Consider the following 24,550-nt stretch of genomic DNA (forward strand, 5'->3'; position numbering starts at 1 on the left):
GAGTCACATGCTCCTTGGACTGAGTCCCCCAGGTGCCCCACAAACCTACTTTTTTTTTTTTTTTTTTTTTTTTTTTTAGTAGGCTACACATGGAACGTGGAGCCCAACGTGGGGTTTGAACTAACAACCCTGAAATGGAGACCTGGGCTGAGCTCAAGAGTCAGACACTTAACAGACTGAGCACCCAGGTGCCCCATATCTACTTTTTTTTTTAATGTGTTTTTTTAGAAGATTTTATTTTATTTCTTTTTAAATTTTATTTATTTATTTTGAGAGAGTGAGAGAGAGAGAGCAGGAGGGGCAGAGAAGGAATCCCAAGCAGGTTCCGAGACAGCACCCAGCCTGATTCGGGGCTCAAACCCAGGAACTGCAAGATCATGACCTGAGCTGAAATCAAGAGTCTGATGCTTAACCCCTCTACTTTTTTTTAAATGCAAGTTTTTAAAAACCAAAATTATAGTAGGCATTACATACGATTTCTGCTGTCTGTGCTAGTCCCATGAATTTAAAATGGCATCTTGTCTTATTTGAACTTAACTGTTAGTGTGGTTGAGTATTTTTTGTTGTGTTTATTGACCAACTGGGATCCCAAATCTGTGAATTGCCCAGTCGTAGCACTTACTTGTTTTTTTTTTTTTAATTTTTTTCTTTTAACGTTTATTTATTTTTGGGACAGAGAGAGACAGAGCATGAATGGGGGAGGGTCAGAGAGAGGGAGACACAGAATCTGAAACAGGCTCCAGGCTCTGAGCTGTCAGCACAGAGCCCGACGCAGGGCTCGAACTCAGGGACTGTGAGGTCATGACCTGAGGTGAAGTCCGCCGCTCAACCGACTGAGCCACCCAGGCGCCCCAGTTGTTTTTTTATTAGATTCTCTGACATTATCTACAGATAAAATCAGTCTTTAATATTGCAAATATCTTCTCCCTGCCTGGGGGTTAGGGCTTCAAATAATGAATCTGTGGGGCACCGTTTAGTCCATAGCAACTTGAAAGAGATATTTAGAACAGATGTAATTGACAAAGGATTCATTTCCAGAATACACAAAGAATTCCGCAAAAAACAAAAGAACAGCAACCCAGCAGAAACATGAGCAAAGAATAACAATAAGCAGTTTCAGAAGAGGAAACTCAAGTGGCCATAGACACATAAAAAAGATGCTCACCCCATTGGAAATCAAGGGAATTAGTAAAGGTATCCTTGGACACCAATCAGTGAGAATCAAGTCTGAACCCGGCAGAGCATGGGGATTCGCATTACCGACACAGCTGAGGGTCTATGTACCCTTCAATTCCGCGCTTTCACCTCCAGTACCTCTGGGGAGAAGTTTGCACAAGCCCATGAGGAGGCAGGAAAGGGGTGTTTGACAGCATTGGTGTTCATGCTCGCACGAAGAGACTGCTGAATGGCTGAGGTGTCGTCGATGGTGAGGGAATGCTTCGTAGCAGGTCTGATGGATGAACCACAGGTGCACACGTCAGCGTGTGCCGACTTCTGAAATGCACTGCTGATAAAAGCAAGTTATGGAACAAGACTGTGTAATACCCATTTCTGCAAAGGTTAAAAATGTGGTCAATGACCACAAATTGCTGCAAATACGTTCATTTGTAGTAAAAATAACAAAACAAGAGTGGGAGTTGTGTTGAGGGGCTGGAAGAGGAAAGGGGCACAGGGTAAAATTTTAGCTATATTGCTATGTCCCTGCAAGACACAAAGGCTGAGCACGCATAGGACAAAGGATCAGCATCTGGTAAATGTGGGTACGGAATACCTGGATGTCTTGTGCTATTTTCCAGGCTGGTCCATATGTTTTAAGAATTTCACTGGGGCGCCTGGGTGATTCAGTCGGTTGAGTGTCCGACTTCAGCTCAGGTCATGATCTTGAAGTTCACGAGTTTGAGTCCCACGTTGGGCTCTCTGCTGACTGCTCAGAGCCTGGAGCCTGGTTCGGATTCTTTGTCTCCCTTGCCCTCTCTGCCCCTCCCCTGCGCTCTCTCTCTCTCTCTCTCTCTCTCTCTCTCAGAAATAAACAAACATTAAAAAAAATCGAAGTTGTAAACAGTTAAAATTAGGTAAATAAATATTTTACCCAAAGTCTCAAAGATACCTGTCTATGGGGGCGCCTGGCTGGCTTGGTTGGTAAAGCATGTGACTTTTGATCTTGGGGCGGTGAGTTTGAGCCCCATGTTGGGTATACAGATTACTTAAAATATTTTATTTTTTTTAACGTTTATTTTTATTTTTGAGAGAGACAGTGCACTAGCAGGGGAGGGGCAAAGAGAGGGGGGGTGGAGGGCCCAAAGGAGGCTCTGAGTTGACAACAGAGAGCCCAACGTGGGGCTCAAACTCACGGTGAGATCATGACCTGAGCCAAAGTCAGATGCTTAACCAACTGAGTCACCCAGGTGCCCCTTAAAAAATATTTATATAAAGATATCTGCCTGTATTTATAGTTTTTCCTTTCGCAAGTATGTCTTTAATTCATTTGGAATTTTTTTATTTTGATGTGATGTGAGATAGAGACCCAGCTTTATTTTTCTCACTTAATAGCCAGTTTCATCAAAACTATCTGTTCTTTCCCCACCCTTGTGAGGTCTTCTCTATCAGCCATTTTATTTTCTTTTTAAAAAATTTTTTTAATCTTTATTTATTTTTGAGAGAGAGAGGGCAAGAGTGGGGGAGGGGCAGAGAGAGAGAGAGGGAAACACAGAATCTGAAGCAGGTTCCAGGCTCGGAGCCGTCAGCACAGAGCCCGACGCGGGGCTCAAACTCATGAACCATGAGATCGTGACCTGAGCCGAAGTCGGACGCTCAACCGACTGAGCCACCCAGACGCCCCGTATCAGCCATTTTATTTTAATATTTGAAAGTAATTTGTGTAACTTGCTGGGGAATAAGGAGGCGTCAAAAGTGAAGGGATGATGAGAACACGGATCAGAGAACTGGGAAGCAGGCTCTTGGATAGCGAAGGCTCTTCCCAAGGTCCGTCCCTCAGTGAGCTCTGGGGGCCAGGCTGCTGCACATCTGTGCTCAGAGCCAGCCCTGAGTCCCAGAGCTCAAAGTCCAGGCTAGAGCCAGCCAGTGATCAAGTGAGAGCCTTGTGCAGGGCATCATGGGGCAGCTGGCACCCCAGGAAGGCCATGAGGGTGGCCTGGAGATGGGCACAGGAGGAGGGCTAAGCTCTATTCTGGGGAAAGAAGGGACCGGCCACAGACCTATGATGGGGCCAGGGTGACAAAGGAGCAGGACCACCAAGCAGACCTACACTTGGTGCGCCAGAAAAGGGCCCAGCACCTCTTCCTACTGTCCCCACCTTTCTCCCGAGTAGCTCCCCTCCTTTCTGTCTGGTCTCGCCTTGTCCTCCCACGCCCTGAGCTGTCATTCCGGACAGGTCATCTAAGGGCAGGGGCATAGGTAGAGGTGAGAGAGGATTAACAAGGGGCGGGAGGAAACTTCTGCAGGTGACGGTGATTGTGGTAATATTTTCATGGATATAGACCTAGAGAACTCTTCAAATTATACACTTCACATACAATTTATTGTATGTCAGTTACACCTCAATCAAGCCATAAACAAAAACTTCAGGCCAACTATTTCTAATTCTCAGTATTGAAAACTAGATTAACATTTTGCACTTGGTAAGTAAACTTGGAAGTAAATTTTCAGGCTAGATCACGCCCTCCCCCGCTAGCCTCCAGCAGTGGAGAGCACAGAGCCACACTCGTGTTTACTGATATTTTATTCAGTGGGGAAGGATTTTTTTCATCACCTTCAAATTTAGTAAAGTACATTCCTCAGAGTAAAAATAGAACATGAGTTTGTAAAAGCACAGTCTAATTCCTCCTGACTCGGCGGAGGTTTGGATGGTTTTCTTATTTAAACACTTCACTCTGACGTTGTCGTTACCTGCTCACATCTTCCTGTGATGACGGGCCTCGCCAGTCCCCGCAGCCGTGCCCAGACCGCTTTGTAGCCTACAGTCTGCACCCACCTCACCTCCCCCGGGGCCCAAAGCATGGCTGGGGGATGGGCGTGAGGAGCTAGCAGGGAGAGTTTTGTGCGGGATTCAGAGCTTCTTTTCTTTGGCCACAGGTCACGCTTTTTCAAGAGTTGAAGATGTAATTTCCATCATTCTTCTCCCATCGCGTAAAAATTGTCCAAGTTACATGTGGTGGCAGAAGAGATAATTCTGCGTATTTCTTTTTTTTTTAATGTTTATTTATTTTTTTGGGGGGGGGGGCAGGGAGAGAATCCCAAGCAGGCTCTTTGCTCGATCTTGCAAACTGTGAGATCATGACCTGAGCCAAAATCAAGAGTCTAGGGCTTAATCAACTGAGCCACCCAGGCGCCCCCCAATTCTGCACATTTATGACAGACATCTCTCATCCCTCAACCGACACCTGTCAGGTACTGTCTCCTCGAGATGCTCTGACGTTCGGATCTGATGAGGTGCCCCTCAAACTCCAAGAATTGGCAATAAAATTATCCTCTGAGAGTTCAGTTAGTGAGACCCATATTGATTACATTTATTACTGGAAGAAATAATACGAGAGGTAATCAAAACAAATGAATAAAGAGTCATAGAATCCTCTGCTTGTTGAGAAAGTTATGTGGGTCTGCTCCCAACGATCTGCACCAGAGTCCAGGGAGAACCCTGTGAAATCCATCAACTCCCTGTCTGGGGGGTGGGGGTGGGGGGGTACTGTTTCACCAAAGAACCGAGTTACAAAGGGCAAGGAAAAGGAAAGTCCAAAGAAAGATTTAGTCTCCACCATGGTCCCCAGGACAGAAAGGTTGAGTAGGGCAGAGCCCTGGCCCTGAGATAGGGGCGGGGAGTGTGGATAGAGCACAGACTTAGGCAATCTCTGCCATCTTCCACCCGGCCTTTGGGTTTCACCAGAGGGAGACCTAAGACTCACTTGGTCACTGGAAAAGAGTAGACATACACACACACACACACACACACACACACACACACACCAGCACGCTAGGCTACACGTTGGTCTTTAGTGAGCTTCCTTGGTGTCAGTCAGGATCCACATGGGATGGTCTGCTAACGCATTTTCTAGAAGCAGGCCCTCTCCAAGCCCGTGGCTGTAATGGGAGTTGCCGTGTTCCTATGTGTGATCAAACCTTGGCTGCGGCTTATTGAAAAGCGCTAGACTCCTAATCCAAACGGAGTGAATGGGTACCTTTCCTCAGGACTGGGGATGTGACTCTGAGGGAAGGAAGGCAGCCCTTCTCTCCAGGGGTTGGGCTGCAGCTTGAACACACAGTGGCTGGGACCTGGTCGTAGAGAGAGCTGATGTGCAGCGAGGGGAATGTGCAGGTTCCCAGGGAGAGGGAGAAGTGGAAGAAGGAAGGGGTGCTCACCCCTGGGCCCTAGAGCCCTAGCACACCCACCGTTGGAGCCAGTGAAGGAGCCCAGGAGCGTTCTCACACATTCCCTCTCTTTGGATCTGAACAGCCAGAGTAAGAGTAGATTTCTTCTTTTTTTTTTTAAGATGCAATTAAAAAAATTTTTTTAAGGTTTATTTCTGAGAGAGACAGAGTGCTAGCAGGGGAGGGGCAGAGAGAGAGGAAGAGAGGCACAGAATCCAAAGCAGGCTCCAGGCTCTGAGCTGTCAGCACAGAGCCCCACGCGGAGCTTGAAATCGTGATCTTCGAGATCATGACCTGAGCTGAGCCGAAGTCGGACGCTCAACCGACAGAGCCACCCAGGCGCCCCCAGGGCAGATTTCTGATGCCAGCATCCAACACAGACTAGCCTCAACATCCTGAGGGAGATGCCTGAGGGGGCCCATGTGCCGCCAGGGAAACCCTACCCTGGAGAGTTCATCGACCCTCCTCCAGGGGACCTAGCTGCAGCGTGACTGGGCCTCTATGCGGGGCAGGAAGGAGCAAGGCCCTCCCCCTCCCGGGGACGTGCTATGTAGGGTGGGGGCTTGACCGCGAGAAGCGGGCTTGCTCCAATCCACAGGATAAGGACAAGGTGATGTAAGGGTCAGAGGAGAGAGGAACATCTACTGAGCCTCCAATTGTGGGGGTTCTTGGGACTCCTCATTCTTCCCGCTTTACTCAGCGAGCCCACGTGCCCAGATGCCGAGGCAGAGAGCGCAGTTCAGGAGACTCGGGGGTGCCCACGCCTCGGTCCTCAGCCAGGGTGCCGGGCACAAGCAGGAGCTCAGTGTGCGCTTGGTGGATAGTGTGTGAGCGAAGACGGGGATGGGGAGGGGTGAGGTGAACGACCCAGAGCGACCAGAGACAAACACGGGGAGGGCGTGCCAACCCAGGGGCCAAGAGAAGGGCGCGGCTCAAGTCTGGCTTTTGGGAAACCAGCCTTAGTGCCTGGTGCTGACCTCTGGGCCTTTCTAAGGTGACACCAAGGACAAAGCCAGCTCATACGAGCCACCGCCGAATTCTACCAAGTTACCATGACAACAGGAGGAGTGAGCAGAGAGAAACTCCCCAAATCAGCACTCCTTATTTCAGACCATTTCGAGGTTTCCTTTGCTTTCTGTATTACAAGGGCGAGAACACCCGAACGTCCGTTGCATGGTGGGACGTCTCGGGAATAATCTGTGTGGCTCACACGGCATAGGGTGAATAAGCTGGGATTGGTTCATTTATTCATTCAACAGATAAGGCACGCAGAGCTTTTCAAAAACGCCTCTCTGCTCCCTGAGACGCTGGTGAAGGAATGGGAGAGGCTGGAAGGCTGCACTGCCTCTGTGGCTGGCAGTCCTCTGCTTTGGCTCCTGGTCTCACGTGGCTCGAAGGGATGAAAGCGGGACCCCCTCACCATCCAACGGGGAGCTCAGGGCGGCCCGGAGATCAGCTTCTATGGCGAAGGTTGCAGGAAACTCTGACCAGGGTTCACGTGCACGGAATTACCCGTCCTTTCAGAGAACCTGACGCTTCCTGAGGGAATCTAGAGATGGCTAATGTGAAAGAGGACAACTTAGTTCTCTGTCAATCGCCACAGAGCCTGAGTGCCACTGCTGGGGCCGTCTGCCCGCACCCCCTGGTCCTCTCGCCAGCCTGTGCGTGGGGCCCACCAGCCTCACCACCAAGCAAGTGGCACCGCTGAGTGTGCCTGTGACCCAGGGGCCGCCAGCAGCCTCCCAAGACCCAAGGGACAACCTGGGTGGGTGCAGGGAGCCAAACAGAGAGGGTCTATCTCATAGCCAAATGACCACCACATGCAGGCAATCAACGACAGAGTGAAACAGTTTTTCTGGGTGTTTCTGGAAGAGACTGGCATTGGATTTGGTAGACTGAGTGAAGATTATCTGCCGTCACCAATGTGGGCGGCATCACTGATGCCATCCACTGATGGCCCCAGGAGAACAGACGGGCAGAGGAAGGACGACTCCCTCTCCCTCTGCTCGAGCTGGAACATCCATCCATCCTTTCCTACCCTTGGCCACCAGAGTGCCTGTTTCTCAGGCCTTCGGACTCAGACTGAATCATACCGCCAGCTTTCCTGGGTCTCCAGATCGTACACAGAGAACGTGGGACTTCTTGGGGCTCCACAGTGGCGTGAGCCACCCCTCTAACAAACCCCCTCAGGTGTACCTCTATATATCCTATTGGTCCTGCTCCTTCGGAGAACGCTGACGCAGCAGTAAAGGGCCTGGTCCTGCAACCTTCTTTCCAGACTCTGTCCTCCTGGAAGTAAGCCATTGTTGAGTCCCAGCAAGTGTTTTTTTTGTTTTTGTTTTTGGCCAGATCCCCCGTGGGAGGGAGTTTGCACCTCAGCTGTGCGTCCCAGCCTTCAAAGGCAGCAGAGACCCTGGCCGTCAGCCTACCTCTGGCCACCACCCAGGTCCTTCCTCAAGGAAGGACCGCAACCCAAGCTCGGCCGGTGGGGGTTGTCTAATGACAGCCTCTGCCTTTCACTGGCCAGCCTGCCCAGTAACCACTCTCACTGCTTTGTGTTTCCACCCAGCTGCATGAGAAGGACCCATTCGTCTGCCTTGCTGGCGGACATGATGCCACCACATTCTGGTCTCCGTGACAAGAAGCACCTTTAAAGCAAGTGGAGCACCCTCTGCCAGGTGGCTTCTCAGCCAGTGTGGTTCTGGGGCCTCCTTACCACTCCCCTGCATCTTCAAAGACAGGTACAGTCTCTTTCCACGGAACAAAGGCTCCGGGACAAGGGACGTGTGATGTGGCACCTGGGGCAGAGAACTGAAGCTCCATGCTCTAACAGCGGCCAGCACTGTCCAGGAGCAAACCGGGACTTGCAGGGCAAGGCAGCCCCCTTGGGGACCTGGCTGGTCTGAGCACACCCCCTCCCACCAGGGAAGCAGGCAGCCTCCCAGTGCCTGTGCCTCAGGAAGTATCAGGTAGGAGGCGGGAGGCGGCCTCTAAACCCCTCACCGGAGGAGGACAGGAAGGAAGCACCCCCCCACTCCAAATGACCAGATCACCCAGGATTCTTTTCAAGCATCACCCTCTTCCTCCTAAAAATTTTTGCAGGGGCGCCTGGGTGGCTCCATCGGTTAAGCATCTGACTTCAGCTCAGGTCATGATCTCACGGTTTGTGAGTTTGAGCCCATGTTGGGCTCTGTGCTGACAGCTCAGAGTCTGGAGGCTGCTTCAGATTCTGTGTCTCTCTGTCTCTCTCTCTCTCTCTGTTCCTCCCCCACTTGTACTGTCTCGCTGTCTCTCAAAAATAAACGAAGAATAAAAAAACGTTCGCAAAGTCCAACAAATAGATGTTTCATAGTAAAAAGAGTAGTTTTTAAAATTTGTTTATTTATTTATTCTGAGAGAGAAAGTGGGGGAGGGGAAAAGAGAGAGAGAGAGAGAGAGAGAGAGAGAGAGAGAGAATCCCAAGCAGGCTCCACTGTCAGCACAGGGCTGGATCCCACGAACCGTGAACTCCCGACCTGAGCCAAAATCAAGAGTCAGACCCTCAACCGACTGAGCCCCCGAGGCGCCCGAGGCCAGAATTTTCTGAGCCCTTTGGAACTATGGGAGGTGCTGATGAAGACAATGGCCAGCTGGAAGACCTAGAAAGTAGTCTCTGAATGGCAAAGGACTAAGTCCACTAGGACGTCCCAGCAAAGGACAGACTGGCTCCAGGACAGGTGGGGAGCAACCCAGCCCGTGTCACCAAAGGCTGATAGGGATGGGTGACCCCCAGGCGGGGGATCCCGTATGCAGCCCGACACCCTGGTAAGGGGATCCAGGATACCAGGCCTGGGGTGGGAGGGGTCAAAGATGCTTTTCTAGTCTCCCTGGTTTGGCTTCCTGGTTTAGCCGAATAAGATCCCAAAATGGAAGAGCCGGGAAGGGAAGACAGGGAGCCTGAAAGGCCCGCTTTCTGCAGCAGGGCTGCCTCGGGACACCCATGGGACACCCGCTTTCTGCAGCAGCAGAATGAAGGCCTCCCAGGCCGGGGCGAGGCAGGGCAGGCACGTGGGGCAGCACCTTGGCTGCATCCCCACTCCCGGGGCAGCTCTGGAACGTCAAAGCCCCTCTGGCGACACCCGCGTGGTGCGGGCAGCTCAACGGGCAGCATCATAGCCTGGTCACTCCTGCCCGAGCACGGGAGATGGGGCCGGGGGGGAGGGAAGGTGGACACAGCATGGCTCCCGGGGGAGAGGCCAGTCTCGGATTCAGATGCCGCCGCACTGTCCAGTCTGACGCTCTCTGTGGGTGGGAGGCGGGTCCTGGAAAGAGCACCGCAGGAGGCGTCCCAAGAGGGGTTGTGGACAAGATTCCCTTCAGAAGGCCTCCTTTGCCTCAGACACCTGTCTGGAATTGCAGCAGATGCCAAGGTCACGGGGGAAGACCGAGGGGCGCCAGCGTCTGCCTCCTGCGCAGCCCCTGGCAGCACCCAGGAAGCATGCCGCAGATCCCCGTCAGCGCCGGGCCAGGAGAGCAGGCTGCCGGGCCCCATGCGTCTCCCAGGGGGATGGACGCCAGCAACCCCTTCTGCAACCTTCCAGAGCTCCCCAAGATGAGTGTCCCTCAGCCCGGTGACTGTGGTGCCAGCCTGGGGCGCACTCCCTCCCACTGCCCGGTCACCCCCGTGCCCCGGGCACTGAGAACGTGTCTGCCGGCAAGCAAACCACAGAGGGCCTCAGAAGAGGGGCTTCTCAGCCTCACCTGTGCCCACCAACAGAGCCACCTCCAGGGTGGATGGGGGTCATTACGGAACCAACCACGGCTCCATGCTGTAACCGGACGCTGTGAGCTCCTGGGGTATCCCTCCACCACATCCACCCCTCAGACAGGACAGGAGTCAGCAACGACCCTAGAATGTTCCTGCCCTCAGCCTGAAGTTGGGGACCCAGGAGGCGTGGGGGACAGAGGGGCTCAGAGGCAGAGCCACCTCCTCAGCCTTCCTCAGAGGAATATGCTGCTCAGGGAACTAGGGTGAGCAGGCCTCAGAGGCTGGCCGCAGCACGGAGATTAGTGGGAGAGAAGGGGAAGGCAGAGAGCAAGGGTACCCTCTCCCCATGCCTGCATGGGCCCAGCAGGCCCTCAGGCCTCCAGAGAAGGTCATCCAGGAGAGCTCCCAAAGAGAGGGGTTCCCATCTGCTGCAGGCAAGCATGCCCGTCCTGATTTGCAGAGAGGCCCTGAGGTCTGGGCCGGGCCCCCTCCCAGCACCACCCCACCGGCTCAAAAAGACGCCTCCCTGGCCTTGCCCTACCCACGGCTTGGCCTACTGGGGTAGTCGAAACCCAAAAGTTCCCAAGAACACATCTAGAAATACACCCGAGGGACGGAGGTGAAACACAACAGGGCCCAGCAGTGCCCATCAGCCCCCCCGGGTGGGGGTTTCGGGGAGGGGGCCAAGGACACGGGTGAACCCTAAAGGTGGGAGCAGCACATCACCTAGAGCTTAGCAGAGAAGGATTCAAAATCTGCCAGTGACTTGAGGTCGTTAGGGAGTGTCAGCCACGCCCCGCCGTCCACCACCAGCACAGCGCCGGTCACGTGGGATGCCAAAGGGCTGGCCAGGAACAGCGCGCTGTGGGCAACGTCTGTCTTATTGCCCAGCCTCTGCAGGGGGATGGCCAGAACCTTCGTGCTGACACTGGCTTGGGGGCCACCTGGAAGGGCAGCAGGTGGCTTAGCACCATGAGCCCTGGGACCCAGGGCCCTCCACTCCCTTCTTTCCCTAAACCACATCTAGGAACACCGAGGGCAGGGCTGGCACAGGCAAGGTAAGAAAGAACATGGCTACAGAAGCAGCACGGGGCTTTCTGCCACACACAGGGTCAGGGTTCCGGAAGCTCTGACGGGTATCCCACTTTGTGTCTGGCTCATACATCGAGGCCGGCAGCCGTGTAGCCTCTACCTCCGAGGAACAGCTGCCCACGTCTGGCTGACCGTTAGTCTGTCACAGGTGTGCTCACCAATAACGGCCCAGACTTGGCTTGGGGACGGACTCTTTGCCAGCCCTGGGAGCCGTGAGGAATCGGCCCTCATCGTGCGCCTGTCCCAGCCAGGTGGGAGGGGAGCCCACAGAGGTACTGTGGGGCACGAAGCTCCGGAAGGGGCTTACCCAGCCGCCAGAACCCCTCTGTGCCGCTGATGAGGCCAGGGGCGAGGCTGTTGACACGGATGTTCTGGGGACCCCACTCCACAGCCAAGTGCCGTGTCATTGCATCTGCACAGAAGGAAGGTAGGCATGAGGAGGGGTGCAGGGCTGCTCTGCTTTCTGGGGCGGCTTGGGTATGGGTCGGGGCTCAGGGCCAGGGCCGGCCCTCTCCACTGCCCACCACTGTGCTTAGCTTTACCAGGACACCGTGGGCCTCCAGGGACAGGCCGGAGAGGGACCCAACGGGAGCCCAGGCAGGCAGACCAGGGGGTGTGCCCGTACCCACAGCCGCCTTGGCAGAGCCTGCGTGCACTTGAAGCACCTGCCCCCGGCTGCCCAGGGTCGCAGTGATGTTCACGATCACCCCTCCATGGTCCTGGAACACATGGGGGAGCACAGTGAGCAGGTGGCCAGAAGACGCCTTTCCCACGTGGAAAGGACGCTCACCCGGAAGAACTTCTCATAAAGCACACGAGACGTGTTGAAGGTGCCCAAGGTGTCAATGTCCATCACGGTCTTGAAGGCGTTGAAGGACAATGTGCTGGCAGGGCACAGGAAGTTTCCGGCCGCACCTGCGGGGTGCAAGGAGACAGTGGCTGGTGCTGGAGCTCCAGGCAGTTAGGACACAGGGACCCTCAGGATGGTCCAGGCTAGATGGGGGGGGGGGGGGCCCAAGCAGTTGGGTAAGTTCTTGCACGACGGGGCAGGATGGATCTCCTGGGTTGGAGTGTGCTCCTCAAACAGACGCAGGAAGTGCTAATCCCTGGCACCTGTGAGTGAGAATTATCTGGAAATAAGCTCTTTTGGAGGCAATCAAGTTAAGATGACAGCATCTTAGGGGGGGCCTACATCCAAGGACCGGTGTCCCCCTGAGGAAAGGAGAAAAGACACAGAGAAACACGAGGGAGGCCACGCAAAGAGGCAGGCAGAGACTGGAGCGACGCGGCCCCAAGCCAACGAGCACCGAGGGTCGCCAGCAACACGAGAAGCTGAGAGAGGGGCCTGGGACTGACTCTCCCCGGGGCCCGTCCAAGGGGCCGGCCCTGCCGACACCTTGGTTTTGGATCTGTGACCTCCAGAAGTGTGAGAGAATATATTTCCATTGTTTTAAGCCACTCAGCTCGTGGTATTTCGTTAGCTGCAGGAGATTTATATACCCCATGTTTCTCAGAGGGAATTTCAGCAAAAAGTGAACCTTGACGTGAACTACAGACTGGCTAATGATACCTATCATTTTGGTTCACCGAGTGTAACAAGTGCAGGATGTTAACAAGAGGCCCCTGTGTGTGTGTGTGGGGGGGGTGCAATTCTGTGTACCAGCTGCTTGATTGTTCTGTACATCTTGAACCCTACTAAAAAAAATTAAGCCTATCTTTTTTTTAAAGGGAGAAGTTTGAGACACGAGAGTGCCCCAGCTCTGTGATCCAGCCAAGTTCATAGGATGTCCAACCTTCTCCGTGATTGCACTGACCCAGAAGGAGCCAGGGGCCCAGGACAGGAGTCCTGAGGCCCCGGCAACAGGGAGGTCTGGTACTGTGACCCATCAGAGGCCCCCGGGCCTCACCCAGCAGCCACTCACAGTTAATGAGAATGTCAATTTTCCCAAACTCCTTCAGTGCCTGGTCCACAGCAGCTGTGATGGCCGGGGGAGCGCGAACGTCCAGAGACAAAGGCAGGCATCGCTGGCCAGTGGCAGCAGCCAGCTTTCTGGCAGCCTAGAAGCCAGATGGGAAGAGAGGTGGACAGCGGCCCAGTGGCCTTGGCCTGGAGCCAGGATCCTCCTTCCACATTACCCTCCAGGCCACTGGTCACCGGTCATGGGTCGACAATGGCCCCCGCTGACTTCTCGTCCCCGAGACCAGCTGTGGCAGGGGTGAGACTCTCCTCCCAGGTGGACGGGACCTGTGAACCACCCTCAAAATCCATATGAGCTGAGATCTCTCTTGGGGCAACAATACCACCCAACATGAGGGCCTCCTCACAAAAATTAGGTTTTGTAAAAAGCCAGGGGTGTCCCTGGGAGGAGGCCACTTCCACTGAGGTTCCATATCTGGGGGAGGAACAGGTTTTAGTGTCACCATCCTCTGGGCCTCAGGACCCTCCAGGCACAGGCTCTGGGCCCCCACAGCTAGCCACGGATGGGGTGGGCACAGGAGAAACCCACTCACCATTGACACTCTTGGAAGGCTTCTGCTGGCGATGACAGTGTGGCAGCCGTGCCTGTAAAGCGTGAGAGCATCAAGGCACAAGGGACACCCCCAGGTGGGCTCCTGCCCGGTGCTCTAGGCAGAGCTCCCTTCCCCCAAGGCTCTCTTGGGCTGAAGCATCAGCCCCGGGCTGAAGGCACAGCGGGCAGAGAACACAGGGGTCTGAGCAGAGCCAGCCGCACCAACGGTGTCCACCCTGGGGTCTCCTGTCTGGGTCCCTCTGGCAATAGGGTACCCCAGCCACAGAGACATGTGGGCCGTGCCCCAAACACCATGCGCACAGCACTGAGGCAGCTGTGAGCCTCAGATGCACAGCCCAGGCATCTGTATGGGCCCTGCTGGGTCCCCCTGGCTTGGCCCCATGTGCTCTGGCCTCTCCCTGTGAAGTTGGAGTGAAGGACAGAGAGAGCCCCTTCTGAGGCCAGGGTCCCTGCGTTGCCTCGCCTCCTGACAAACTCAGCCTCACAGTAACAACAGCAGCTACTACCCGCTGAGTAGGTCCCATCTAATCCTCAAAAGGCCCCTCAGCACAGCTGGCTACACTCTGCTCAGAGCAGCAACATGCACAAAGTCACCAGCTCGGAAAATCAATTCACCTGCAATGGATGAATCCCCAAATCTCACCCAGTGAGACTCACCTCTCTGGTATGAAAAGTGGGGGCCTGGGGAAAACCGGGGAGGGTCTCTAGGATATCAGCAGGCTTCCCCCTTCCTCAACCCCAGCCTAACCCTGGTCCTTTCCTGGGGTGGGGGTGGGGGCACAAGTGGTTGACCTGGGCCTGAGGGCAAGATCTCCTGTCCCAAGAGACACTGTGCTCTCCACACGACTGGGGTCAACTCAGCTCATCCTGACCCTGGCTCCACGAGGCCCCAGGGAGCTTGGCAGCAGTTACCTCAACCTGCTGAACCCTCCCTCTTTGTATAAATGAGGGTGCTGGGGCCAGAGTCATCGTCTCAACTAATCTCCAGGACAAGACCCTGGAGTCCTGCCTCCTTCAGGAAAGCGCATGACCCCTTTCAGATGCTCTCTGATGCCCTGTGGCCTAGAGGGGTTCCCACCTCCCCCCAGCATCTTGCCCAGGGATCTCAGGATCCAGTGGGGTCCAGGCAAAGTGGAACAAGTTTCAGGGGGCTGGGAGTGCACGGAGTACACAGAGCAGTGCTCACCGCATGAAAATCTCAGCAATTCGGAACCCAATCCCAGAGCCACCGCCTGTGATGAAGGCCACTTTGTCCCTAAGAAAACAGGAAGCACTTTATTTACTTATCTTTTTTAACAGGAAGAACTTTAAAGAGATAGATGCTTGTTGACTTAGTGGGTGGGAGGAAGCCAGTGGTTCTGGGAAGATTTTTGGCTCCCTGCACTGGGCACTTCTATCAGATTTGAATTGTTAGTAAGTAACAGGGATGACTTTTGTAAGAAAATGAAACGCTACTTTTTAAAGGCTGCATTCCTATGCTTTCTGGGTTTTCGGGGAAAAATTATTTCAACCTAAAAACCTCTATTCAGAAAGTTATCAGTTAAGGGGCTCCTAACAGGCTCAGTCAGTAAAGCATGCAAATCTTGATCTGTGTCAGGAGTTCAAGCCCACGTTGGGCAAGGCATGGAGCCTACTTTAAAAAACAAAAAACAACAACAAGAAACTTATCAGTGAGAAATATTTTCAAGACACACAAGCCTTCCTCCACCTGCCCCTCGCTCCACTTTCCCAGGACCACCACTGGGAACACCCACCGCCACTGACCAAGACAAACAGAACGTGCTCCCAACAAGGCGAATGTCAAAATACCAGAGCACTTGCGTCCCCAGCGCCACCTGGACATTGAGACTGTTCGGCCGCCAGGCACGGGGTCCCCACACACCCTAGTAAAACCGCAGGTCCCCGAGCCACCCCTGCAGAGGTTGCACGCCCCTAGGGACTCGGCCCTCACCGTAGCAGGTCCGGGCAGAAGAGATGGCGGTACTCGGGAAGACACTCGTCCTCACTGACGTCGGGCGGCGGCTGGGCCATGGCTCTCGGTTGCGGGTTCAGGGCGGCGAGCACAACAGGGACCTCCCCAGGATCCGACAGCAGCGGAGACCCACCGCCGGATAGAAGCGTAGGCGCTCAGCACTCGCCCGGACCCAGATCCGGAGGCCCCGCTAGGCCAGCCCACAGCCGCCTTCTTGCTCCTCCCAGACGCCCCCGCCCAAGTCGGCCCTCGCCTCTCCGTGACGCTCCGCCCACAGCGGCCTCCACTCTCCTCCCAGGATGCCCTGCCCACAGCGGCCCTTGCCTCTTCCGTGACGCTCATCCCACCGGGCCGCCCTCCCCGCTAGCCCCGCCCACAGCTTCATTCAAGCTCTTTCCAGGACGTCCCGCCCACAGCGGCCCTCGCCTCTCCCGTGACGCTCCGCCCACTGGGCCGCCCTCCCCGCTAGCCCCGCCCACAGCTTCATTCGGGCTCTTTCCAGGACGTCCCGCCCACAGCGGCCCTCGCCTCTCCCGTGACGCTCCGCCCACTGGGCCGACCGCCCCGCTAGCCCCGCCCACAGCTCCATCCAAGCTCTTTCCAGGACGCTCCGCCTACAGCATCCACCACCCTCCTCCCAAGACACCCCGCCCACAGCGGCCTTCGCGGCTCCCGTGACGCTCCGCCCACAGCGGCCGCGCGACCCGCTGGGACTGGAGGTAGGTCTCGGTGAACACCGCGCGGCCGGCGGATTCCCGCCGTGGAGACTCAACGGGCACGGTTCTGAACGGTCTCCGTCCCTGAGTCCTTTTGACAATATTGGGAGTCAGTGCCGTGGTCGGAGCCAACCAGACACTGCGGACGTTTGGTGCCCGAGTTAAGGCGGCGCTCGCGTGCCCCGCTGTGCATTTAAAACATCTGGTTTGGGGGGCACTTAGCGTTTAAAGGCCCCCGCCAACCGGGCACTTCTCTTCAAAGATGTCAAAAAGTAGAGTGAGGACCAAGGCGGCCTCAGCAGATGTAATGATATGCAATGTCCAGTACCTGTGACAAGTGACCCGGGACACACATGAGGACCAGGGGTGAAGTGTAAGGTATATGGTGCTAACGTGAAAACAAGGAGACATGAGGCAATTCCAGTCTCCACGTGAAGCCACCTAGAGGGGAGGGGGCCGTGGTTACCAGGCCTTCTGCCCTGGGGGGTGGTCTCAGTGGGTCCCCGCCACACCCCTTCTTGCCACCCTCCAGTCCTGCCCAAGGCAGTCCGTTCCTCATTCAGCATGATCAGACGAATGGGCAGCACCAGCTCCAGGGCTCACCTCAGATTCCTCCCCATTTCAGGCTGTGGGTCTTTGGACCCCTGCCTGTCTGATACACTCAATAAAGTTAATTGATCCCCTACTGATGTGTGAGAAGGTACGCTTTATTTCAACACTCAAACTCATAACTTTGCATAAAGTCCTCGTCCTCATCCCTACCTCAGAGATGGCACAAACTAACAAGCAATCCACCCCATACACAACACAGTGAATTTTAATGTCGCCCCCCCCCCCCCCAGCCCCCGGCTTTGGGGGAAGGGAGGTCACAGTACCCACTCTTGGACATGCCCCAAAGACTGTCAGTCTGGCACTTTGGTACAGAAAGAACTTGGTCCAAGTTGTTACTGGCTAGGATATTAAAAGGCACATAAAGTTGGTTATTCAACCCCTCTGGGCTGGGGTGGGGCAGAAGGTAGACAGGGAGGTGGTCTGGGACAGAAGGGCAGACCGCGGTGTGGGTTCAAGTTCTTGTCGACAGAGGTAGTTGATCCGGGTGGCTGAGGGCAGCCCGGGTGCTCAGGCTGGGTAGGTGCTGCTCTGGTGGCCTTCTTCTGCCCAGTCCACGAGCTCACTGCTCTGAAACCATAGCTGGATCTCCCTCTGGGCCCCCTCCACGGAGTCGCTGGCGTGGACGATGTTCCTGTGCCAAGTGATAGGTGGCAAAGGTAAGGCACAGAGCTCACTGTGCACCTTGGGGGTCCCGGGGACTATCTGCCGATTCCGTACTGTTAAGAGGAACAAGCCCGGTATTGTGCAGAGGGGAAAGCAAGAACAGGAATGGAAGACTGGCTCCAGCCTGGCCTTGGCCTCTTACCCACAACCTCACGACCTGCCCTGACCATTCTGGGAGCCTCACGTTCCCACCAATCATCCAGTGCCAACCCTGTGGGGTGTCTGGCAACACAGAGTCAGGAAACAGAAAATGACGGCAGAGTTCACACACAGCACACAGAGAATGCATTATCATCTCCTGTGCGCAAAGGGCTTTGAAAAACCTGCTCTTGCAAACGTGAGGTGCGTGCGACATCCCAGCATCGAAAATCTCTTCTGGCTTTACTTTGGCCCAGGTCCCATGGATCTGCCTTGGGAGCAGACTGCCACCCCACACTGAGGCCCTCCTCAACCCTGATGAGCTGGCCCATCAGCTCCAGTGGCTGAGTGTGTCAGGGTCCCCAGACCTGCTGATGTGGACGCTGAAGTCCCCCCTGATGGTGCCGGGGGCAGCCTCAGCTGAGTTGGTGTGTCCTATCATGGCCCTCGAGGAGCAGACCACGTTGGGGCCTTCCCAGACCTGCAGCACAGAGATAAGGGAGGTTGGGAGATGTGGCGACTGCCAAGGACTCAGCAGGTCTGGGCTCAGTCCAGGGACCTCCACCCCTTCCGCCACCCCTGCCTGCCGTACCATGGCCACCACGGGGCCGGAGGTCATGTAGCTGATGAGGGCTGGGTAGAAGGGCTTCCTCCGCAGGTCATGGTAGTGCTCGGCAAGGACTGTCTCTGGCGCCTGGGTGGCATTGGGGTAAGGGGTGAGAGGAGCCCCTGGACTGGGAACCCCGCTGGACGCTAGGGCAGTGACCACGGTACCTTGACCCCAGGGCACCTTGCAAATAGCAGCAAAATGGGCTGGCCCACCAGCAGACACCTCCCCACCGTTCCCCTTCTGCCAATACCAGGACGCTCCTGATGCAGGGCTGAGATGTGAAGGGCTGGGGTCCAGGAGAAGTCCCCCACTCCCAGTCCCCTCGAGGGCACCCCTGGATCGAGAGCCCGGGTACCTGCAGCATCTTCATCCCCACCAGCTTGAAGCCCCTCCTCTCAAAGCGCTGGATCACATCCCCAACGAGTCGCCGCTGCACCCCATCGGGCTTCACTGCAACCAGGGTCCGCTCCCGGGTCCAGGAAGACCCTCCTTGAGAAGATGGGGAATCAGGTGCCTGACCCTTTCACATCTCCCTGAACCCGGATTCCCCTGCCCGGGTCCAGGTGTCAGCTGGGCCTCAGAGTGTCTGCCTCTCCAGAACAGCTCTGGAGGGGAGAAGTGCCGGGTCCACAGCCAACTAATGCCCGGCATGGCGCTGCCTTTCAGGGACAAGCAGGACAGTGGGTCCCCCGTGCTTCCAGCCTGTCAGAGGGGCCGTGGCTCCTCCCATGCAGTGGCAGGAGCACCCATGATGGACACAGCGTGCCTGAGAAGGCATCTTCAAGAGTTGGGGAGGCACAGCTCCGCTCACTGGCCACCCAGAGGCCCAGAGAAGCCACGCTGGAAAGCAGACACAACTCTCGGCCTTGCTTTTGACTCCCACCCTTGGGAGTGATGGCCAACACTGTCTCAACCCCCAGCCTGCCACACAAGGAAGGACCCAAAGCCCATCTCTTCTAGGTCCAAGGTGCGGGAACGGCGGGGAACCAGGGACTAGTGAGGTGCACCTTCCCTGCACACACTGGGACAAAAGGGAGCGGGGGGGGGCTGAGGAGGAAGGTGGAAGGTAGAGGGTGTCTGCAGGTGGGGAGACGGGAGAGGGTTCCTCCTCGCACACCCTCACTGGCCAAACAGGAACTCTGTGCTGCTGGTGGGTTTCAAGACAGGACGCTTCCAGACCCAAATACAGGACCGGGCCGGGCCCCAGTCTTCTCTAGAGGACACTGCCAGGGAGACAGGAGGCGTCATCACCCATCACCCATCAGCCCCCTGCCACATTGTTACGCTGACCCTCAGCACTAGGTCCAGGGTCAAATGTGCCTTTGAGAGAAGCCTAAACCCTGGATGTCTCACAAAGACGGAGAACAGAACTGGAAGGATAGGATGGGGACAGGCCAGTGTCCCTGGAGGGGTCTGCATCTGCGGCTTCCCACCTCCGGAGGGAAAATCAACCACAAGGTGTGCAGAGACTGGAAAGCAGGCAGTAGGCGCCCCCCACTTTTCTTCAGGACTGAATGAAGCCCCCTGGAAGAAGCCCCCCTGGCTTGTCTGTCCCCCCCAAACCCAGTGCCTAGGGGCCGTCTGTGCAGCCTGGCCGGCTGCCAGCTGACTTGTCCCTGAGAACGGGGCAGTTCACTCTTTCCAGAGTTTGGAACACGAAGACATCTGGCTCTCGGGAGCACCCTGTGGGTCGCAATTACGGGGAGAACCCGCTACAGATACGGGCCCCAGGACCCCAGGCGGGGATGAGCCGGATGGAGTTAGGGCCTGCAGAAAAACGCTCCCAGGGCAGCGGCTCCGTGTGGGACTGTTCATCTGCTCAGAATGCCCCCCACAGCCGCCCCAGGTCCGCTGCAACCCTCATCACTGCCTCTCGTGGCCACCAGGCCTCTGGTTTCCTCCTGCTCTGGAACCTTGAGGGCACCCCCCGCCCCGGCCCGCAAGCAAGCCGGGACGGTGGGCGGATGGCGGGGGGGGAGCAGCGAGCGGTGAAGAAAGACGTGCAGGGCGCCCCCGGCCCGCCCGGCGGGAACCCGAGGCCATCTAGACAGCCAGGCGGCCAGCGGCCACACGCGCGCCAACAAAGGCCGGGCTACGCCCCCGCCCGTCTCCCCCCTCCGCCGGTCGCCGACGGGCGGGACCACTCACCCGAGCTGGGGCGTGCGAGCAGGCTTGGGCCTGCGGCCCGCGGGCCGCTCAGCAACCCCGGCAGCGCCGCGCGCCCCAAGAGGCCGCCCATTACCCTCGGCCCGCGGGCCGCTGGCGGAGCGCGGAAAGAAGGCGGGCAACGGAGCCCGCGGGGAGAAAGGGCGGAGCGGAGGGAAGGGGAGGGCGGGGCGGAAGAGAGAGAGGCAGGGGCAGAGGGGAGGATGGGGAGAAGGGCGGGGAGTAGTGGAGGGCGGGGCGGAGCGGAGGTGAGAAGGGCGGGGCGGAGGGGAGAAAAGGAAGGGGAGGGCGGGGCGGAAGAGAGAGGGAGGGGCGGAGGGGAGGGAGGGAAGGGGAGGGCGGAGCGGAGGGGAGGATGGGGAGAAGGGCGGGGAGTAGTGGAGGGTGGGGGGCGGGGCGGAGGTGAGAGGGGCGGGGCGGGGGCGGGGCCGGAGAGGGAGGGGCGGAGGGAAGGGAAAGGCGGAGTTGAGAAAGAAACAGGTATTTTGTTACAATAGTGTAGGGGTGGTGATGGTGGCCTGCTCCAGTTTGAAATAGATTTTACTAGATCTTATTTAATGAACTTTTGAAAAACTATATATGCTGTTAATGGAAAAGGAGAACTTTATTTTACAGAGATGGAGGCGGAATTTAGGAGGGGTTGTTTTCAACAATAGTCCATTGGAGAAAAAAAGATTCCTGGGTGCTGAGAGTTTATTTTTGACTGAGTTGCAGGGGTGATTTATTCCTTTTTTTTTTTTTAATTTATTTGTAACGTTTATTTATTTTTGAGAGAGAGAGAGAGAGAGAGACAGAGCGTGAGCAGGGGAGGGGCAGAGAGAGAGGGGGCACAGAATCCAAAGCAGCTCCAGGCTCTGAGCTGTCAGCACAGAGCCCCACGCGGGGCTCGAACCCACGAACCGTGAGATCATGACCTGAGCCGAAGTCAGACACTCAACTGACTGAGCCACCCAGGAGTCCCTTAAATTTTTAAATGTTTTTATTTATTTTTGGTAGAGACAGAGCGTGAGCAGGGGAGGGGCAGAGAAGGGGAGACACAGAATCAGGACCCAGGCTCCGAGCTGTGAGCACAGAGCTCCACGCGGGGCTCGAACCCCCGAACCTTGAGATCATGACCTGAGGGGAAGTCGGAGGCTTAACCACCTGAGCTAGCCAGGCGCCCCGAGGGTTGATTTATTCTTATATCATATTATCTTCGTATTCTTATTCAATGCACATCTTGCCCTAGTGGGGCTTTATGTTTATTCATTTTTGAGAAAGAGACAGAGCGTGAGTACGGGAGGAGCAGAGAGAGGGAGACACGCAGCGTCAGCACAGAGCCCGACGCGGGGCTCGAACTCACAAACCGCGAGATCACGATCTGAGCTGAAGTCGGAGGCTCAACCGACTGAACCACCCAGGTGTCCCTCCCTATTGGGGCTTTTACTTGATGATTCTTTCTTGGAGATTATTCTTCTATTGAAATGTAATTGACAGTTGTGTTGGAGTCTGTAATTGGCAATCCCGCCTGTAACGGAGGTTGAGTGACAGGTCCCACTTCCGACCTCCTGACTCCACTTTAATGAGGTTTCCCTTCATTAATTTTTACAAGACAGTTTTTCACTCTTAGTGTAGACATTTACAGATATAAATCTCCCTCTAAACACTGCTTCTGCTCTATTGCATAACTTTTTATTTATTTATTTAAAAAAATTTTTTTAATGTTTACTTATTTTTGAGAGAGACACAGAGACAGAGTGCGAGCGGGAGAGGGGCAGAGAGGGAGGGAGACACAGAATCCGAAGCAGACTCCAGGCTCTGAGCTGTCAGCACAGAGCCCGACGGGGGGCTCGAACCAACAATGAGATCATGACCTGAGCCGAAGTCGGACACTTAACCGACTGAGCCACCCAGCGCCCCTCTATTGTATAACTTTTTATATGTGTGCCTTCATTTGCATTCATCTCAAAGTATTTCTCAGATTTCCCTTTTGATTTCTTACACCCTGAAAGCTACAAATCATTGTTGACAGAAATTAAAGAAGACTTAAATAAATGAGGAAAATCCCATGTTCATGGTTTGGAAGACTTAACCTTGTTAAGGTGGCAATACTCCTTACCCGATCTAGATGTACATAAAAATAAGTTTCAGGCATATGAAAGACCGAAATATGAAAGGAAAATCTATATAAACCTTTTAGAAGATGGGAAAATATGTTCACAGTCTTCTGTGGGGAAGAGTTTCTTTAGGCACAAAAAGCACTCATTATAAAGGAAAAGAGTGACACCATGAAGATATCACAAGAGACAAAATCCAAACACTGACAACACCAATTGTTGATAAAAAATGTGGAACAGCAGGAATTCTCCCTGGCTGCTGGTGGAAATGAAGGGTGGTGGTGCGGCTGCTCTGGAAGATAGTTTGGCGGTTTCTTAGGAAACTAAACACATGATCCAGCAATCATGCTCCCTGGTGTTTATTCAAATGAGTTGAAAATTTACATACACAAAAATCTGCACACAGATATTTATAGCCGCTTTATTCACAATTGCCAAACTTGGAAGCAACCAAGGTGTCCTTCGGTGGGGTGAATGGATACACATTCTGTGAGGCATCCCTACCAGCGATATTATTCAGCAATAAAAAGCATGAGCTATCAGGGTGCCTGGGGGGCTCAGTTAGTTGAGCTTCCAACTTGGCTCAGGGCACGGTCTCACAGTTCGTGGGTTGGAGCCCCGCGTGGGGCTCTGTGCTGACAGCTTGGAGCCTGGAGCCTGCTTCGGATTCTGTGTCTCCCTCTCTCTCTGCCCCTCCCCACTCACGCTCTGTCTCTCTCTCTCTCTCAAAAATAAACATTAAAAAAATAAATAAAGAAATAAATAAATAAAAGGGTAACTCTATACCCAATGTGGGGCTCAAACTCATGATTCTGAGATCCAGTGTCACACGCTCCACCAACTCAACCAGGGGGCACCCCATCTATTCATCTATCGATGGACACTTGGGCTGCTTCCATATCTTGGCTAGTCTTGTTTTGTTTTATTTTTTTAATTTGATTTGAGAGAGAGGGAGAACGAACAGGGGACAGAAAGAGAAGGGGTCAGAAGATCTGATGCGGGGCTCTGTGCTGACAGCAGAGAGCCCCATGTGGGGCTCAAACTCAGGAACCGTGAGATCATGACCTGAGCAAAAGTCCAACACCCAACCGGCTGAGCCACTGAGGTGCTCTTATTTTCTTTTTAGTAGGCTCCACACCCAACATGGGGCTTGAACTCACAACCCTGAGACCATGAGTTGCATGCTCTACCAACTGAGCCTGCCAGACATGCGTCTTGGCTATTGTATATAATGCTGCAATAAACTTAGGGGTGCATGTATCTTTTTAAGTGAGTATATTCATTTTCTTTGGGTAAATACCCAGCGGTGGATGTATGGGATCACATTAATTTTAGGGGGGGGAAACTCCATACTGTTTTTTTTAAGTTTGTTTATTCATTTTGAGAGAGACAGAGAGAGCATGCACGGGAGGGGCAGAGAGAGAGAGAGAGAGAGAGAGAGAGAGAGAGAGAGAGAATCGCAGGCAGGCTCCACCATCAGCACAGAGCCCAACACGGGGCTTGATCCCATGAACCATGAGATTGTGACCTGAGCCAAAACCAACAGTTGGACACCTAACCATCTGAGCCACCCAGGCGCCCCTCCATACTGTTTTCCACACTGATTGCATCAGTTTGCATTCCAACCAACAGTGCACGAGGGTTCCCTTGTCTCCACATCCTCATCAACACTTATTTCTTGTCTTTTTGATTCTGGCCATTCTGATAGGTGTGAGGAGATATCTCACTGTTGTTTTAATTAGTATTTCCCTGATGATGAATGATGTTGGGCACCTTTTCATGTATCTGTTGCCCAGCTGTATGTCTTCCTTGGAAAACTGTCTAT

At 54.8% G+C, this 24,550-nt stretch overlaps 2 protein-coding genes across 7 annotated transcripts; both read right to left on the reverse strand.

Annotated features, from left to right (window-relative positions):
• Positions 1-6,598: 6,598 nt before the first annotated feature.
• On the reverse strand, positions 6,599-15,968 carry DECR2 (2,4-dienoyl-CoA reductase 2). 6 transcript variants are annotated; one of them, XM_047097926.1, is made up of 9 exons: positions 15,704-15,967; positions 14,939-15,007; positions 13,733-13,784; positions 13,144-13,279; positions 12,012-12,136; positions 11,847-11,940; positions 11,529-11,633; positions 7,579-7,671; positions 6,599-6,941 (listed from the first exon to the last, which is right to left on the reverse strand). In XM_047097926.1, the coding sequence occupies exons 1-9, from the start codon at positions 15,781-15,783 to the stop codon at positions 6,877-6,879; spliced, it is 819 nt and encodes a 272-aa protein (XP_046953882.1). In that variant the 5' UTR covers positions 15,784-15,967; the 3' UTR covers positions 6,599-6,876. The 6 variants fall into 6 exon arrangements, with proteins under 6 accessions (XP_046953882.1, XP_046953883.1, XP_046953881.1 ...); XM_047097925.1 differs by lacking the exon at positions 6,599-6,941 and adding an exon at positions 10,856-11,073 and having other exon boundaries at positions 7,589-7,671; positions 15,704-15,960; XM_047097924.1 differs by lacking the exons at positions 6,599-6,941; positions 7,579-7,671 and adding exons at positions 9,677-9,764; positions 10,856-11,073 and having other exon boundaries at positions 15,704-15,960.
• A 1,158-nt stretch (positions 15,969-17,126) lies between these two features.
• NME4 (NME/NM23 nucleoside diphosphate kinase 4) lies at positions 17,127-20,770 on the reverse strand. Its single transcript, XM_047098023.1, has 5 exons — positions 20,612-20,770; positions 18,819-18,952; positions 18,446-18,547; positions 18,222-18,334; positions 17,127-17,683 (listed from the first exon to the last, which is right to left on the reverse strand). The coding sequence occupies exons 1-5, from the start codon at positions 20,700-20,702 to the stop codon at positions 17,560-17,562; spliced, it is 564 nt and encodes a 187-aa protein (XP_046953979.1). The 5' UTR covers positions 20,703-20,770; the 3' UTR covers positions 17,127-17,559.
• Positions 20,771-24,550: the final 3,780 nt, after the last annotated feature.

This window comes from Lynx rufus, unplaced genomic scaffold, assembly GCF_022079265.1.
Source record: "Lynx rufus isolate CCGP_SWC_20201006 ecotype Redwood Valley unplaced genomic scaffold, mLynRuf1.p SCAF_43, whole genome shotgun sequence".
Classification (NCBI taxonomy): Eukaryota; Metazoa; Chordata; class Mammalia; order Carnivora; family Felidae; genus Lynx; species Lynx rufus.